General features: G+C 41.8%; 1 protein-coding gene across 14 annotated transcripts in view; it reads right to left on the bottom strand.

Annotated features, from left to right (window-relative positions):
• nrcama (neuronal cell adhesion molecule a) overlaps positions 1-15,183 on the bottom strand; it is a 432,442-nt gene that overhangs the window by 83,734 nt on the left and 333,525 nt on the right. For 10 of the 14 annotated variants that reach the window (XM_073059008.1, XM_073059018.1, XM_073059012.1 and 7 more), the window contains 6 exons: positions 13,117-13,173; positions 9,273-9,384; positions 7,214-7,398; positions 5,945-6,076; positions 5,699-5,842; positions 1,179-1,290 (listed from right to left, as the gene is read on the bottom strand). In XM_073059008.1, the coding sequence (XP_072915109.1) occupies positions 1,179-1,290; positions 5,699-5,842; positions 5,945-6,076; positions 7,214-7,398; positions 9,273-9,384; positions 13,117-13,173 (742 nt within the window). The remainder of the gene's footprint in view (positions 1-1,178; positions 1,291-5,698; positions 5,843-5,944; positions 6,077-7,213; positions 7,399-9,272; positions 9,385-13,116; positions 13,174-15,183) is intronic. The other 4 variants (XM_073059014.1, XM_073059021.1, XM_073059015.1 and 1 more) reach the window with 1 other exon arrangement.

Raw genomic sequence — 15,183 nt, 5'->3', positions numbered from 1 at the left:
ATGCTTGGAACAAGTTATCAGCTGATTTTATTATAAAACTGCATGATAGTGTACATAAGAGAATTGATGCAGTTTTAAGGGCAAAGGGTGATCACACCAAATATCAATTTGATTTAGTTTTTTTACTTTTTATTCTCTTTATAGTGATTTTTTGATATTTAGAAACTTATCGTTTCATTATTTTTGAAACCATCTTCACTTTACAGATTTCTTTTTACAAGTGCTTAAGACTTTTGCACAGAACTGTATGTCCTCAACTTTCCCACCAAAATAGGGTTGGTATGGTAGCATAGGGGTGGCAGAGTCACACCGGGGTTAGCAGAATTACTTTATAGCACCAGCCACGGATCAGTGATCAAGGTTGATGCACCATCAATAACTCTCAGAGACGTGAGGCGAGAGATAGGCTTTTATTAGCTGCTAGAGATCACGATTAGTAGCAAGAGACCACCACACAACATCCTGGAGACTGAGGGAGGAGCAGTGCCTCCAATCGCCTTTATACTGGGGTCTGTGGGAGGAGCCACAGGAGCAGTCAGTGGGGGGGGGGGGGGGGGCGTGTCCAGACAGGTATATGTAGTTCACCACAAAGGTTCAATGTCTGTAGCTGTCTGCAGGGAGTTTGTATGTTCTCCCCATGACTCTGTGTGCTTCCTCCGGGTGTTCCAATTTCCTCCCACATTCCAAAGACCTGCAGGTAGGATTAAGTGAGCTGTGGGCATGTTATGTTGACACCAGAAGTGTGGTGACACTTGTGGGCTGCCTAGCACAATCCTTGCTGATTTGATTTGATCCACTTCACCGTACGTTTTGATATACATGTGGTAAATAAAGCAAATCTTTATCTCCTTTTTCTTTAGTACACCAAAAGATTGCATCCAACCCTACTTCTTGTAGTGATGTCACTGAGCTCCTAGGCAGATGACTCTCGTGTGATTGTACCTCCCTCACAGAGCTACTAACGTCACAGATTCAAATTAGCCATTTAACTGCTTTTAACTGCCTTGTCGCAAGGGTTTGTTTAAACCAGCTCTCGTTGATTGTGTAGTTACAGTAGCCATGGAGGCATGCTGAATAAGAGCTTCTCTTAAAGTAAAACTGAAAATATAACAGGCAAGTGATCAGATTGCAATAAATTTAATTACATGTAGAGCAAAGCAAATAATTATCATCCTTACCACTGAATTTGAGGTATTGGTGATCCAAAAAATTCACAGTCCAGGAATGCAGGCTTGTTGGCAATTACTTGATAAACTTGGTCAGGTTCAGAAAGCATTCTGGGTGACTCAGCTACAGAGGGTCACAAAAAGAAAAGCAGTTCATGCAACTGAATGTTAACTGTTTCCAAAATCACACAGGGCCAAAACTTGCAAAGTGCTTACAACAGAACTAACAGCAGCAAAAAAAAATACTCGTACTGTCTACTGACAGAAAGGAATAAAACAACTTTCATTGGCTGAGTCAGAAGGCAGTTACTTTAGGTCACTCCAGAGATCTGTATAAAATGTCGAGGCACATGAAGGGCTGAATTGTCGGAGGTTGCAGTCCATTTCTCGGGGTAGGGGAGTCTGAAACTAGAGCTGAGGGGCAACATTTTCCACACAGAAGGTATATGGAAAAGGTTGCCAGAGGAAGTGATAGAATCGGGTGCAATTACAATATTTAAAAGACACGGTGGACAAGTACATGGATCGCAAAGATTTAGAGTGATATGGGCCAAATGCCAGGCAAATGGAATCAGCTCATTTGGGCATTTCTGTAATAGCCAACGTGGAATGGAGAGCGACTTTGTAAATCTGCAGGAGCAAGAGATGTTGGGAATAGTAAGCATAGAGCACTGTGGGAAGGGTGTGAGATAGGTGGCAGAGAAGGGAGTACCAAGTGCAGGAGTGGCACAGGTGCAGACACACCCAGCTCTGAGACACCAGGCAAGATCATTTGATTCCAAACAATTGGGTTATTGCTCATTACAGAATTTCTCCTTTCCCCTGTTCCCAACCATAATTCCACTCTCCTTGCCCCTTTCTCATTCTCAGTCCACAATAGAGACCCATATCAGGATCAAGTTTATCATCACTCACATATGTCATGAAACTGGTTTCTTTTTTGTAGCAGCAGTACATTGCAATACCTAAGATTGCTACAGTACTGTGCAAATGTCTTAGGAACCCTGGATGTATATCTGTGCCTAAGACTTGTGTACAGTACAGTAATTATGATTTCATGACTCTGTCTTCGTAGTGTAAAGCAAGGGTCTCTCAGGTAGATGTAAATGAGCCCAAGGCACTGTTTTGAACAGGGATCAGCCCTGTTGCTCTGACACAGGAACATGGGAACAGTAACAGGCCACTTGGCCCATCAATTAGCGACAGTGAAAAGAAGACTACTAAATCATTAGACCATATACATAGGAGTAGAATTAGGCCATTTGGCCCATTGAGCCTGCTCTGCTTTTTTATCATGGCTGATTTATTATCCCTCTCAACTCCATTTTCCTGTCATTTCCCATAATCTTTGAGTCCTTACTAATCAAGAACCTACACCCAATGACTTAGCCTCCACAGCCATGTGAGGCAATGATTTCACTAGCCTCTGGCTAAAGAGATTTCTCCTCATCTCTGTTCTATAAAATTCTTCTTCATCAATGTTCCAAAGTTCAATTAGTCTGTTTCTGCTTGTCAAAGCTACCACCTTTCCTACGTTAGAACAAAATCAGCAATTGGTGAAGAGCATTTTAAACCAGTACTGAAATTCAAGGTATTAACCATATAACCATATAACAATTACAGCATGGAAACAGGCCATCTCGGCCCTTCTAGTCCGTGCCGAACGCTTATTCTTTCTAAAAATAAAGATTGCAGGAAATAAAATACACTCCAAACTCCTGCACTGGTCGGCCAAAAAAAAATAACGAGGTGATGTTATATCATGGAAGTTGAATCAATGGACCCCTTTCACCTTATGAGTAAAAATGACTCATGATATTAGCTCTAGTGGAAATTAATCTATTGGCTTTAATTCTTTTACTTGTCTCAGATGATCATCTGAAGACCTGAGCTCTGCTACATGAAGCTCCTCCCTGATCCCACTCGTCACCAAGTCTTCATCTGTTTCATCCCAAGTTGTCTGACTGTCCTCTTCTGCCAGCGCTTCAAAGGGGTGCCTGAGTTACCTCATCTGCATCATTATTCACCTCATCCCATCCTGAAATCTAGCATCTTCCAATCCAGTAGCCTATGCTGTCTCAAATCTGTGAAGGTGACTATTCTCCTTGATTGGGTAATTGGCCAAGTAGAACTATTCTTAACAAGTGTTAATCACAGTGGATGACTACACAACTTGTGAAAGTAAATGGATGAAGAAAGAGGGCAAAACTGTTCTCTAATAGGTTGCCATGAAACTGTAACAGAAGGCTATGCAAAGCATGGCATCTTGGATGAAGAATTCTGTTAACTGCTGCTGTGCTGATGCAGTGTTCTAAGGATAAGTCAGAAAAGCAAGAGTGGTAATCTGTATTCAACACTGCTCCCCAAAAAGCAAACAAAAAGAAATTAGGTGCTGAGACTTAAGAGATTCTGCTGATGCTAGAAATCTTGAGCAACACACGCAAAATGCTGGAGGAACTCGGCAAGTCGAGTATCATCAATGGAGGAAATGAACAGTCCATGTTTCAGGCCAAGATCTTTTCCAGTCCTGATGAAAGATCTGGCAGTTCATTTCCCTCCATCGATCCAGCCTAGCCTGCAGAGTTCCTCCAGCATTCTGTGTGTGTTGCTCAAGGTATAGGGACTACAGTGAAGGTAAATAATGTCCCTCGGAAGCTTACATTGGGGAGATTAAAATGGGATTTGATAGAAAGATAAAATAAATATACAAAACATGAATTGGCAGCAGTAATAAGTGATTTGGCAACTCAAGCCCTCTCTGTCATTTAATAAGATCACGACTAAACTGACTGTAACTTCAGCTTCTCATTCTGTGGTAGTCTTTCATCCCCTTGCCTGTCAAGTACTCATCTACATCTGTCTTAAAATTTTGGAAGGTTATTTTTCCACTGTCTTTAATGGAAGGAAATTCTTCCTCACTACATGACAAAAACTGTTTGCTCTAAGCATGGTATAAAGTGTCTAACGGCCACAGAAGAAACTGTTGAGCAACATCAGACCATCCCTTAGCCTTCACCAATCCAGACAGATGCCATGTGCTATAAGGAGAGGCTGGGCATACAGTACTCGGATTTTTTTTGTCTGGATTGGTGGAGGCTAAGGGATGGTCTGATGAAGCTATAAGATTATGAGCCATAAATGGAGTAGACAGATAGACAGCAGGTATCTTTTTCACAGGATTGAACTGCCTAGTACACACATCTCCCCCATCTCACCTAAATGCGTGTCCTCTGGTACAAAAAAAATCCGAGTACTGTATGCCCAGCCTCTCCTTATAGCACATGGCATCTGTTCCAGGCAGCATCTTGGCAGACAGACCTCTTCTGCCCCCTCTCCAAGGCTTTCACAACCTTCCTATGACAGGGTGACCAGAACTGGATGTATTACTCCAGATCTAACCCACCTAATGTTTTATAAAGACACAAGATAACTTCCCAATTCTTGAAATCAATTCCTCGACTAATAAGGCAAGCGTGCCACATGCCTTCTTCACCTACCTATCAACCACACCTGTGTAGCCACATTCAGGGAGCTATGAACTTTTATCCCAAGATTCCTCTGCCCATCAACACTGTTAAAGGTCTTGCTGTTAACAGTATGCTGTCCTTTTATGTTTGATCGCCCAGAACTACACTTCACATTTGACCAGGTTATGTTCCCTCTGCTATTTCTCCACCCATATATGCAACTGACCGAGATCCCACTGTATTTTTTGCCAGTCTTCTTTGCTATCCATAACACTACCAATCTCCGTATCATACTAACTGTAAATTACTAACACACCCATCTTTGTTTTCATCCACAACATTTACACCGATCACAAATAGCAAAGGTCCTAGTATGGATCCATGAAGAACACTAGTCACAGACATCCAGTTAGAATAATTCCCATCAACCACTACACTCTGCTTTCTATGGGTGAGCCAATTTTGAATCCAAACAGCCGAGTTACTATGGATACAATGCATCTTCTTTTTCTGGAGCTTCCCTGAAGGGATCTTGACATAGGCCTTATGGAAATCAATGTAGACATCATCCACATCTCTACCCTCATCAATCAACTTAACCATCACCACTGGAGATGGTAAAGGCTGGCTAAACAGATAACTGTGGACTTTTCCCGAGGTTATTTTGATGAAACATTAAAGATGCTGAGAGTAATTTACAACAGAGGTGCTGAGAGTCTGTTTTCATTGGCTAGAGACTTTAGCAACTGGGGGCACATTTCTGGGATAAGAGGTCAATTACTTTGGCCTGTACCATGGGTAAATTTCTTCAGCACCTATTGCATCTTTGGAATTTTCTTTCCCAAATGACCGCAGCTTCATGGTCAATGGGAATATTTGTGACTGCAAGTCTTCACTCGCTTTTAATTCCTGATATTTTAGTCCTGCCCACCTCCTTCCAACCCCTGAGAAAACGTGTCCCTAGAAAATGCTCCTTCTTTTGTGCCTATGTCATTATTTTTTGTGGGTACCTGTTCATACATTGCATCGCTTTGAGGAGACCTAATATAGGGTGAGAAATCTTACCGAGTACATTAACAAAAGCATTTGCCATCAGGTATCCGTGCTCATTTGAAGCATTGCACTGATAAACGGCACTGGAGGAGGTGTGGACTTTGGTGAAGCTGATGGTGTCTTCCATTACTTTCCTGCTGATGTCACTGGGGGCATCTGCCAATCAAAAACAAGTCAGTATTTCCTGATGAGAACATCACATCCAAAATTCATTTACGTAATACCACTGTGCCCACTGTTATTCGGCCTCATACTCACTTTCAATGGGAAATCCGTTGACCAGCCATTGGATGGCAGGCTTGGGATTGCCATTTGCCCTGCAGATGAGTCTCCCATCTTCCCCAGGAGCCAGAATCAGGTTCTTTGGCTCACTGATCCAGTATGGTGCAGCTGTATAAAACCAGTATCAAGTCAGAGCGTGCAGTCTCCCACAATGGTCAACATGGCTAAGACTGCCAAACTTAATCTGATTACCTATGCTACAATTAAATGCTAGAACAGACTCAAGGGATGAATGGGTTAATCCCATTCTAAAATTCCCTTTCCTTAATGGGAGGTGGAAATTGGGCCAGGCAGTGCAAAGAAACTTCACCAGTGGGGAAGAATTTCAGTGATGAGTCCTCCCAGTGGGAAGACAGTGAATAACTGAATGGATGTTTTCTCCCACTGCAACAATCCAAGAAGACATATCACAAGGAAATACGTTTCCCTGCTCAGTGAAATCACAGCTATTTATTCACTATTTTTATCAACCCTATATACTTTAATTCACATAATACCCAAATGTTCATTGGGCTCTGTGTGGAATTAATGAAATTTACCCTCAGGTGAATAGTATTATTCTTGCTCAAATCTACCCTGGCCACAAAATATACTAAACCAACATCCTAAAAAGATTATTATCTTGCCCATTTCAACAGGGAAGACTTCCTGTAATTCATTGCAAACATTCTGAGGGTGACACTGCTGTCAATCAATTGAGTCACTGATGTAATGGAACTATGGGGATAAAAAGCACAAGCTCCTGACAGATGCAATAAGTTATCTGCACAGACTGAATTCAGGGATGTTAAGGTAAAAAAGTATTTCTCTGTGATTCAGGCAATGTTCCAAAGTTTTCCAGAGTCCAAAAATGCAGCATACTTAAGTCTTGGATTCCAACTCCAACCTCTCTGCCTATGTAAATAATGCGGATGACACCCAACAAAAGAAATAGAATGCATTCTTTGGCTAGAGTGGTTATCTTAATTGTGTCCATGGTATAACTCAGCAGATATGTGTCCTGATCAATATTAACATTGACAAATTAATTGATTGCTTGAATCAATATCACAGGTAGCCATGTCTGTCTAGTTAATAGTCACCAGAACATACCACACTGACATGTTTCAAGATAGGAAAAAAGAAGTGGAAGTTTAATTTTGTCATTTTCTCTACTGCAGCTAAGCATCCTTTTCCATTTGCCCATGCTACAATGAAACATCCCTCTGTGGCAAAAGCAGTTGATCTGTGTGAGAGGAGCCAAACCTTTGACTGTTACTGCAATAACGTGTGAACTGGTTCCCAAATAATTCTTTGCAGTGCATCGGTATTTCCCTGCATCTGCCTCCGATACGTGAATGATTTTCAAGGTCTTCTTAAAATTAATCTCAAAGGCTCTGTCACTGGGTAGTTCTCCCCCTTCTTTTGTCCAATGGATTACCGGCGTTGGCCTGGAACAGAACAGATGAGGCTCAGGTGAAAGAGTCTTTTATAAGGACCTACCTCAATTGCTTATTAAAAAATGTTTCAACCCATGGAAAACAACTTTTCAATGGGTTTTACAGGGAACTGTGAATGGAAACCTTCCCAAAGCAATGGGACAGCGATAACTGAACATAGTGCTATCAAATGTTCTGTTTCTAGGAAGGGATACTAATCAGACTTCTGCTTGATCTCTAGGTTGGATATCAAAGATTACTGGACATTATATTGAAGAACAGGAGACTATAGCTGAAGCTCTGACAAAAAAAATTCCCTCAACTGACATCACCTTATACGTATCTCATTGCTATATTAAGGTTACCATCTATGTCAGCTGCTCTTCATGAGAATTTTGGTTCCTTTGCAATGACTTTTGCTCTCAGTCCTTTGGTTCTGATTCCTCCACCACTGGGCAGAATTTTCCTCTTTCTAAACTATTCACCATCTTAAATATCTCCATTAAGCCTCCTTCCAAGGAAAGTAAACCAAGCTTCTCCAGTCTGTTTATATTCATGCAATTATTTTGGTAAATCTCTTCTTCATCATCTTCAAAGCCTTCATTTAATTCCTGAAGTATGATGACCAAAACTGGCCGTAATACTCCCGTGGTGGCCAACCCAGTATTTTATAAAGAGTCAGCATGGCTCTTCTACTCTGTACCTCCATTTATAAAGCCCAGGATCCTGAATACTGTGCTTTCTCAACTGGCCCTGCAACTTTCATTGAATCAAGCAAATGTATACTCCTGTATCACACTGTTCTTGTGCTCCTTTCAAAATTGTGCTCTACAGTTTAAATTGACTCTTTTCATTCTTCCTTCCAAAACCTAACACTTCACAATGCTCAGCATTACACTTCATCTGACACATTGCCACCCACCCCTGCAGTCCAATTCTATCACTTTGATGACTTTTACTCTCCTCCACAAGTCCTCCATGTTTGGTCTCATCTGAAAATTTGGAAATAATGCCCTGTGCACCCATCTAATTCACTAAAATATTTTATGCAGTTGTCCTAGTGTGTCCCTCTGATAAATTCCATTGCACTCCTTCCTCAAGCAATGGTCATTACTACTCTTTCTTTTTGCTTCTTAGCCAATTTTTAATCCATGTTGCTACTGCCACTTCAGCACCATGGTTGGACAGTTTTGACTGACAAACCTCTGATATGGCTCCTTGTCATTTGTACCACTCTTTGCTCATTAATCTTCTCTGTTACTTCACCAAAGTAGCTCCATCAGCTTTGTTGGACAAGATTTATCATTGGCAAATCTCCATTGGCTTTCTTTTACAAATTAGAGTTGTTGTTTCTAGAAGTGTCCCCCACCACCAACAATAAACTGATTGGTCTTTGGAACTTTGTTTCTTGTGACCTCTCTTTAGAACAAGAGTATAACATCTGCAATTTTCCAGTCCTTGGACTCCAACTTTGTTTCAACAGATGTTTCGAGGATTATAACCGGAGCCTCTAAAATTCCTATCCTTACTTCTCTCATCAACCTTGGATGTCTGTGTATGTAATAATTTAACCACTTAAATTGCCCCCATCCTTCCTTGTATATCCCTTCTATTAATGGCTAGACCATCCAAATAATATGCCTTGTAAATTTTAGATTGGTGTAATGGCAAGAAATGGAACAGCCACTTTATACACAGCAAGTTCATTCAGAAAGCAATGATCTGATCATCAACTTGGTCAAAGTGGTAATTTCAACATAGTGCCCTAAGGATGCTCGACATCCATCAAGAAGACAAGTAAGGATTGGTTTACCATCTCCTCTTTATGAGGCAATGTATGGAGAACAAGTCACCCACCCACCCCCAAATGGGACGAGTCAACTTACAGGCCTTCAGCGATGCATTCCAGGTACAATACTTGTCCTCTCAGCACAGTCTTCCTGCTGCTTGTACCCCTGGGGGTGAGGATGGTGGGCCTTCGCTCGCCTGTAGGGCTGTCTGTAAACACATAAACCACTGATAGGTCAGCAGAACCAAACTGAACAGCAAGTGTTGGGTGCTGCATTGTAGAAACCAAAGGTAAATAGATCTGCTTTAGAAAGGACCACAGTATTAGTAATGATCAGAGGAGGTTAATCACAAACAACCAGACACATTTAGGTCACCAGCCCTTCAGATTTGTTTAAGAGTCTTCAAGGACTGAAGATTAATCTCCAAGAAGCAAGGAGGAAAGTTATACTTTGGATGTAGCATGGGGAGGTGGAAGCATCACCATCTTTAAACACACTCTCTTATTACAATTAGGAGAGATGGGACTTTCTGATTGAAGGTCAAGACTCATCCATTTGAGAAACAGGGCTTTCCAAAAGTTGTCCACCACAAAGCCAGATGCAATGGGAAACAGATAATGGAGCAGTTGCAAGTCAGAATAGACCAACTGAGATCAGGCAGGCACAAGGTCAACACAGGTTTCCAACGATCTCTCACTTGCAGTGGCGAAACACTCATCAGAGTGACACCACCAAAGCCCAAGGGAGGTATAACAACATATTTGCATAGAAGGTATCCGTTAATCTGTGTACATTGCGCATATGGATGAGAAATGATGCATGTCTCTCTGTAAGTTCTTTTGTTTAATAAACCAACTTATTTGCTTAACTTGCTAGCTATCTTCTAGTATCTCAGAGAGTGACAGTGAGAAGGAAAGCCCTGGAAGTGTCACCTGGTTTGAAAGGATAATTCCAACTAGATTCACCTGGTGCAGTCTCCATGGTTAATGCAAAATAGCCCAGTAATGGTCATTAATAACATTACTGGTCTCAAGACCCTCTCAGTCACATTTGCTGGACTACCACTTCCAAATATGGGTAAAGCATTTTTCCGGATCACTATGATTAAATCCACATCAATCAGGTGTTTGAGAGAGAACTACACTACAATGTGAAGTCAGCTCCAAGACTCCTGTGAGGGATGGTATGGCATATGGACTTGCCAAAACACAGTCATAATGCAACTAACTGGAAATAATCATGCCAGCATTGAAAACCTTGGCAATGATAGATACTTCTTATCTTCAAATGGGGAAAAGGTCAAGAGCCTACAGTGAAGTAGAGTGGGAGCCAAAGTGCAGAACATTTTGGAAACAAAGGCAAAATCATGGACAGCTTGAAGAAGCAACCAAAATCAAGATTGCATATCACACCCAGAAACTGAACAAATGCACAAGTAACTAACTACTGTAGATCTGGACAAGACCAAATGGAATCCATAATGTTCTGCATGGGTAGTTTGATACACACATTGAAGAGAGTGATATGAAGGGAAATCTATTGAGAGAAGAGGTACTAAATAGGAGAGACAGGTTGTGTGAGGCAGCTGTAGGGAAGCAATCCACAAAAAATACTGGAGTCTGAAGTGGATAATTCCAATATTCCACACAGCATGGAATGAGAAATTCAGTGAACAAAGAGATTTAGAGATTGAGTGAATTTATAACAGGATATTCCTGTAAATATTAAATTGATTGTATAATTTCATGTGTGCAAATACTTTAACAGATTATATGCACACATACAAAATGCTGGAGAAACTCAGTAGGTCAGGCACATCTATGAAAGGAAATAAACAGTCGATCTTGCTTTTGAAGAACCTCAGTCCGAAACATCAACTGTTCATTTTCTTCTGTAGATGCTGCCTGGCCTGCTGAATTCCTCCAGCATTTTGTGTGCATTACTCAAGATTTCCAGCATCTGCAGAATATCTTCTGTCTCTGTAATAGATTGCATGGGTTTATTTTCTTGTTAAAGGTAGATACAAGGCTTTTGAGCATCAGCCTGCTTCATATGCAATGACCCCTAACTCACTGTTTTCTATTGACATGGTAGTCAAGTTGGGAGCTGCCGCTTTTTGCAAAGGACGTTCTGCTCATAGCTCTACCTCTGTCTATTTATTATGCAAGCAACTTCGCAATAAAAATTCAGACAGTACACTTGAGTAAGTGTTCTTCAGTTTGGATGGCTTGACGATGACAGTTTGCTTATAATTATGCTTAATTACTCTGCCAAGTTGTTTGCAGATGTTCCAAATAAAATGAAAGGTTCTCTCACTTTCCCCCCTGGCTCAGTATTTTAAAGGTGGGGGTCATGTTCAAGTATGGGTGGGGGACAGCACCTACAAAATCAGTAAGAGTTTTAAGGTTGTACATGCGTGCATTTATGTTGCATTGAAGTGATGCTTGAACTGCAATAAAGCTAAATTCCTGAGCATCTCCCTAATTCCAAGCATTTGACAGAATTATAGATATCACTGTTTGGAAAGGAGATGCCTGTAAAGATTTGTGAAGACTACAAGAGCTGTGTTCGAGTTGGGTAGCTCTTACACTTAAATGTAGCACAATGTGCCAAATAACTCGTTCCTACATAGTGAGATTCTACCTCAATGTTACCTGATGAAGCTCGAATTAGAATCTTACCTCTTGTTGTGCTTGCTGAAAACCTGTCCAAAAGAACCAGGTGACTCTACGCAGGATCCAAATGTAGCCCTGTCTCAGGTGTAGGGATGAAAGAGAAAGAGAGAGCGAGAGAGAGAGTGAGAGAGAGAGAGAGAGAGAGAGAGAACGGCAGAGAATGAGAGTAAGCAAGAGATAGAGAGAATGACAGAAAGAACTAGAGAGAAAACAATACAGAGAATGAGAGAGAATGAGAGAGAAGAAGAGGAAATAGAAGGGAGTGAGAAAGAGGGAGAGAAATAGAGAGGAGAGAGAGAAGCGATTGAGATAGAGGGGAGAGTGTGTCTAGTGCAAATAGAGCAATACAGGCCCTTCAATCAGCACCTTACCTTTGCTGTGCACTCAGTAAGAAAGTAAGAGAGTTGGTATTTCTCTGCTGAACTTCGGTGTTACCTTCAGGAAATCCATGGAATCAAAATTCACTTTCCTGAGGCAGCTACCCCAAAGTGACATGCACAAGCTCTGACCACCTGTTCAACCCAAATTCTTCCGAAATTTTGAAGTGCACGCCTCAGGTCCAAAACTCAACCATTACCCCACTCCTGCTACCAATCTGCTCCTTCCCTGGCTCCAACTCTTGGTCTATAACTCATTGTCACAGTTCACACTCCGTCCCTAGCTCAGCACCCTGATAACCACCCTAAGACAAGGCTTGAGTCCTAACGAGGACATTTTCACCCCCCTCCTTCCGAAGTTCCCAAGATCAAGAACATGCAAGGACCAAGTATCAGTTACCAAGACCAATTCTTAGCTCATGAGTGCACAGCAAGAACAGCAGCAAGCTACCTGACTACAGAAACTATTGTTGCTGACCCAGATCCCAGCTCTCAGGAGCTACATTCTGGGAGCTTTGATCAGCGATCAGGAATGAGAATATCCAAAGTCCTGTCCATCTGACAACAGGCACTCAAAGGTGTGATGAACCGCACGTATAAACAGCAAGAGATCTGGAGGTGTGACCCATAATGGTTAGACAGTGTCAGACAGTAGCAGAGTGATAGTATGTTTACAAGAAAGAGATATTACTGTTTTACCCCATGAAGCAAGTTAATGTTCTCACCAGGATTATTGTGTTACACAACAAAGAGTGAGTAAGTAATGAGGCTGAGATTAGTGACAGACTGCTTGTGACTGGGAGCAGAAAAGGGACTGGAAGTGGTTAAAGTTGGATGACAGAATCTAACTGGTGTTAGAACATAAAACTTGGAGGCACCATAACTCACCACCATATAGATCAGTGCCATTGGGGTAAACTCCATAAGTCTCATTGATCGTGCCCACTGAAACAAACATAAGAGCATTGTCCACATTGAGGAGAAGCAAGGAAGGGCTGAAATGATTCACAGTCAGCATTTACAGAAGGCAAAACAAACATAACATTGGACGAGGCTATTTGGCCCCTCAAACTATAATCTCGTCATGGCCAATCTGTACAACACACACAAAATCTGTTCTGATGAATAGTCTCAGCCCGAAATGTCAACTGTCCCTTTTCCACAGATGCTGCCTGGCCTTTTGAGTTCCTCCAGCATTTTGTGTGTGTTGCTTGGATTTTCAGCATCTGCAGATTTTCGCTTGCTTCTGATAGCCAATCTGTATCTAATTGTACACAGCTTGACTCTGTAACCCTCAACACACTTACAAAACTAAAACCCAGCAACTCCTTGTTATTGAAGACCTTCGCCTTCTGCTCTCTCCCATTTTTCAGAATTTTAAAACATCTTTTATTCCTAACTTTTCTGAGTTCCGATGAAAATTCTTCACTAAAATATGAACTATTTTTCTCTCCATGGATGATGCCTTACCTGATGAGTCTTCCCAGCATCTTCTGTTTCAATTCAAAAGTCTGTTGAGGTCTACATTGACATTCTCAAATGACTCCTGTACTCAGTAGCCCATTGGAAAGAGAGGGTTGTCCATGAGAAGAGATGCTTTCTAACATTACCTTGAACTCTCAGGATATCTAGTTGTGAAAATGCCTTGGAATTTCCTCTTTACCCAACAAAATCCTTCCTCCCCCACCCCAACTTTTCATAAACATCTCAGTGAGATCTCTGGGTAAGGCAAGCATTTATAGATTTGTTTTACCACTGGACTCCTATCCTACACTCAACTGTGAGGTTAGCTGTTGCTTTATTCTAATGTGAAGTTCATTACAATACCTGAAGCTCAATTTTTGAAGACTTGCAGTGCACTAACCTCCATAGACAATAACAGAGTCAAATGAATAATTTAAATTCAGGACTTGACATAAGCTGGGGGAAAGCAGTTGGACAGATGCTTAATGTACTGGCTCCAAACTTCTCCCTCTGCTGTTTTTCTGAAGACTCTCCAAGGTCTAGTTGATCTACTAGAGCAATTCTATATGAAAACAGGCCCTTTGGACCACTGAATCAAGCATCCATTGGCAGCACTTCAACATTACTCCCTTTTTATACTACCTGCATTCCCATCATCTCCCTGCAGATTTGAAGACCCATTTGTACTGGGGCAATGCATAGCTGCCCATTAACCTACCAACCTGCATGCCTTTGGGGCGTGGGAGGAAACTAGTGCACCCAGAAGAAACTCATACAGCCACAGGGGCGAATGGACAAACTCAACACAGGCAGGCTCTGAGAACGGGATTGAACCCAGGTCACCAGAATTGTCAGGCAGCAACTCTACCACTGTGCCAAGTGTATGATCTAGAACTTTGATAAAATGTCACTGAGTTAGGTTTGCAGGTTAAGACCTACTTTCAAATCCAGCTTGTCCAGGAGTGACCAGGAGTCCTTGTCACTCCAACTCCTGCTCTCCTAAGAGAACTTCTCTGCATCTTTTGGGTGCAACCCTTGAACAGCACAAATCACAGAATTTTAAAATCTTGGCAGGGAAGCGAGAAAGGCCAACGAGCACCGGGGTGAAGGGTGAACGGTAAAAGGACTTGGTACAGGGGAAGGCACGGGAAGCAGTGTTTGAATGAGCTTATATTTAGACAAGGTACTAAAGGAGAGTCCAGTCAGTGAACACTGCAGGAGGGAGCAGAAGGCATGGGGGTTTAAGCGGCAGTTGGATCAATGGCAGCCTGACTTGTTGGACTACTTCCAAAAACACTTCACTGAACAGTGTTTTACTTTGTGCAAAAGGCTCCATTCACTAGTGATATGCCTACGTACTCCCCTGCGTCAAAAGAAACTATCAGCTGGAATAGAGTTGGTATTGAGAACAAAAAGGGCCAGCTAGACATCTGCAGTCAAACAAGGAGATTACAACTTCTCCCTTGCAAGGGTTTATCTTATGTTCCAAGT

This window comes from Hemitrygon akajei, chromosome 10, assembly GCF_048418815.1.
Source record: "Hemitrygon akajei chromosome 10, sHemAka1.3, whole genome shotgun sequence".
In the NCBI taxonomy this organism is placed as follows: Eukaryota; Metazoa; Chordata; class Chondrichthyes; order Myliobatiformes; family Dasyatidae; genus Hemitrygon; species Hemitrygon akajei.
This window is presented reverse-complemented; position numbering and strand designations above follow the sequence as displayed.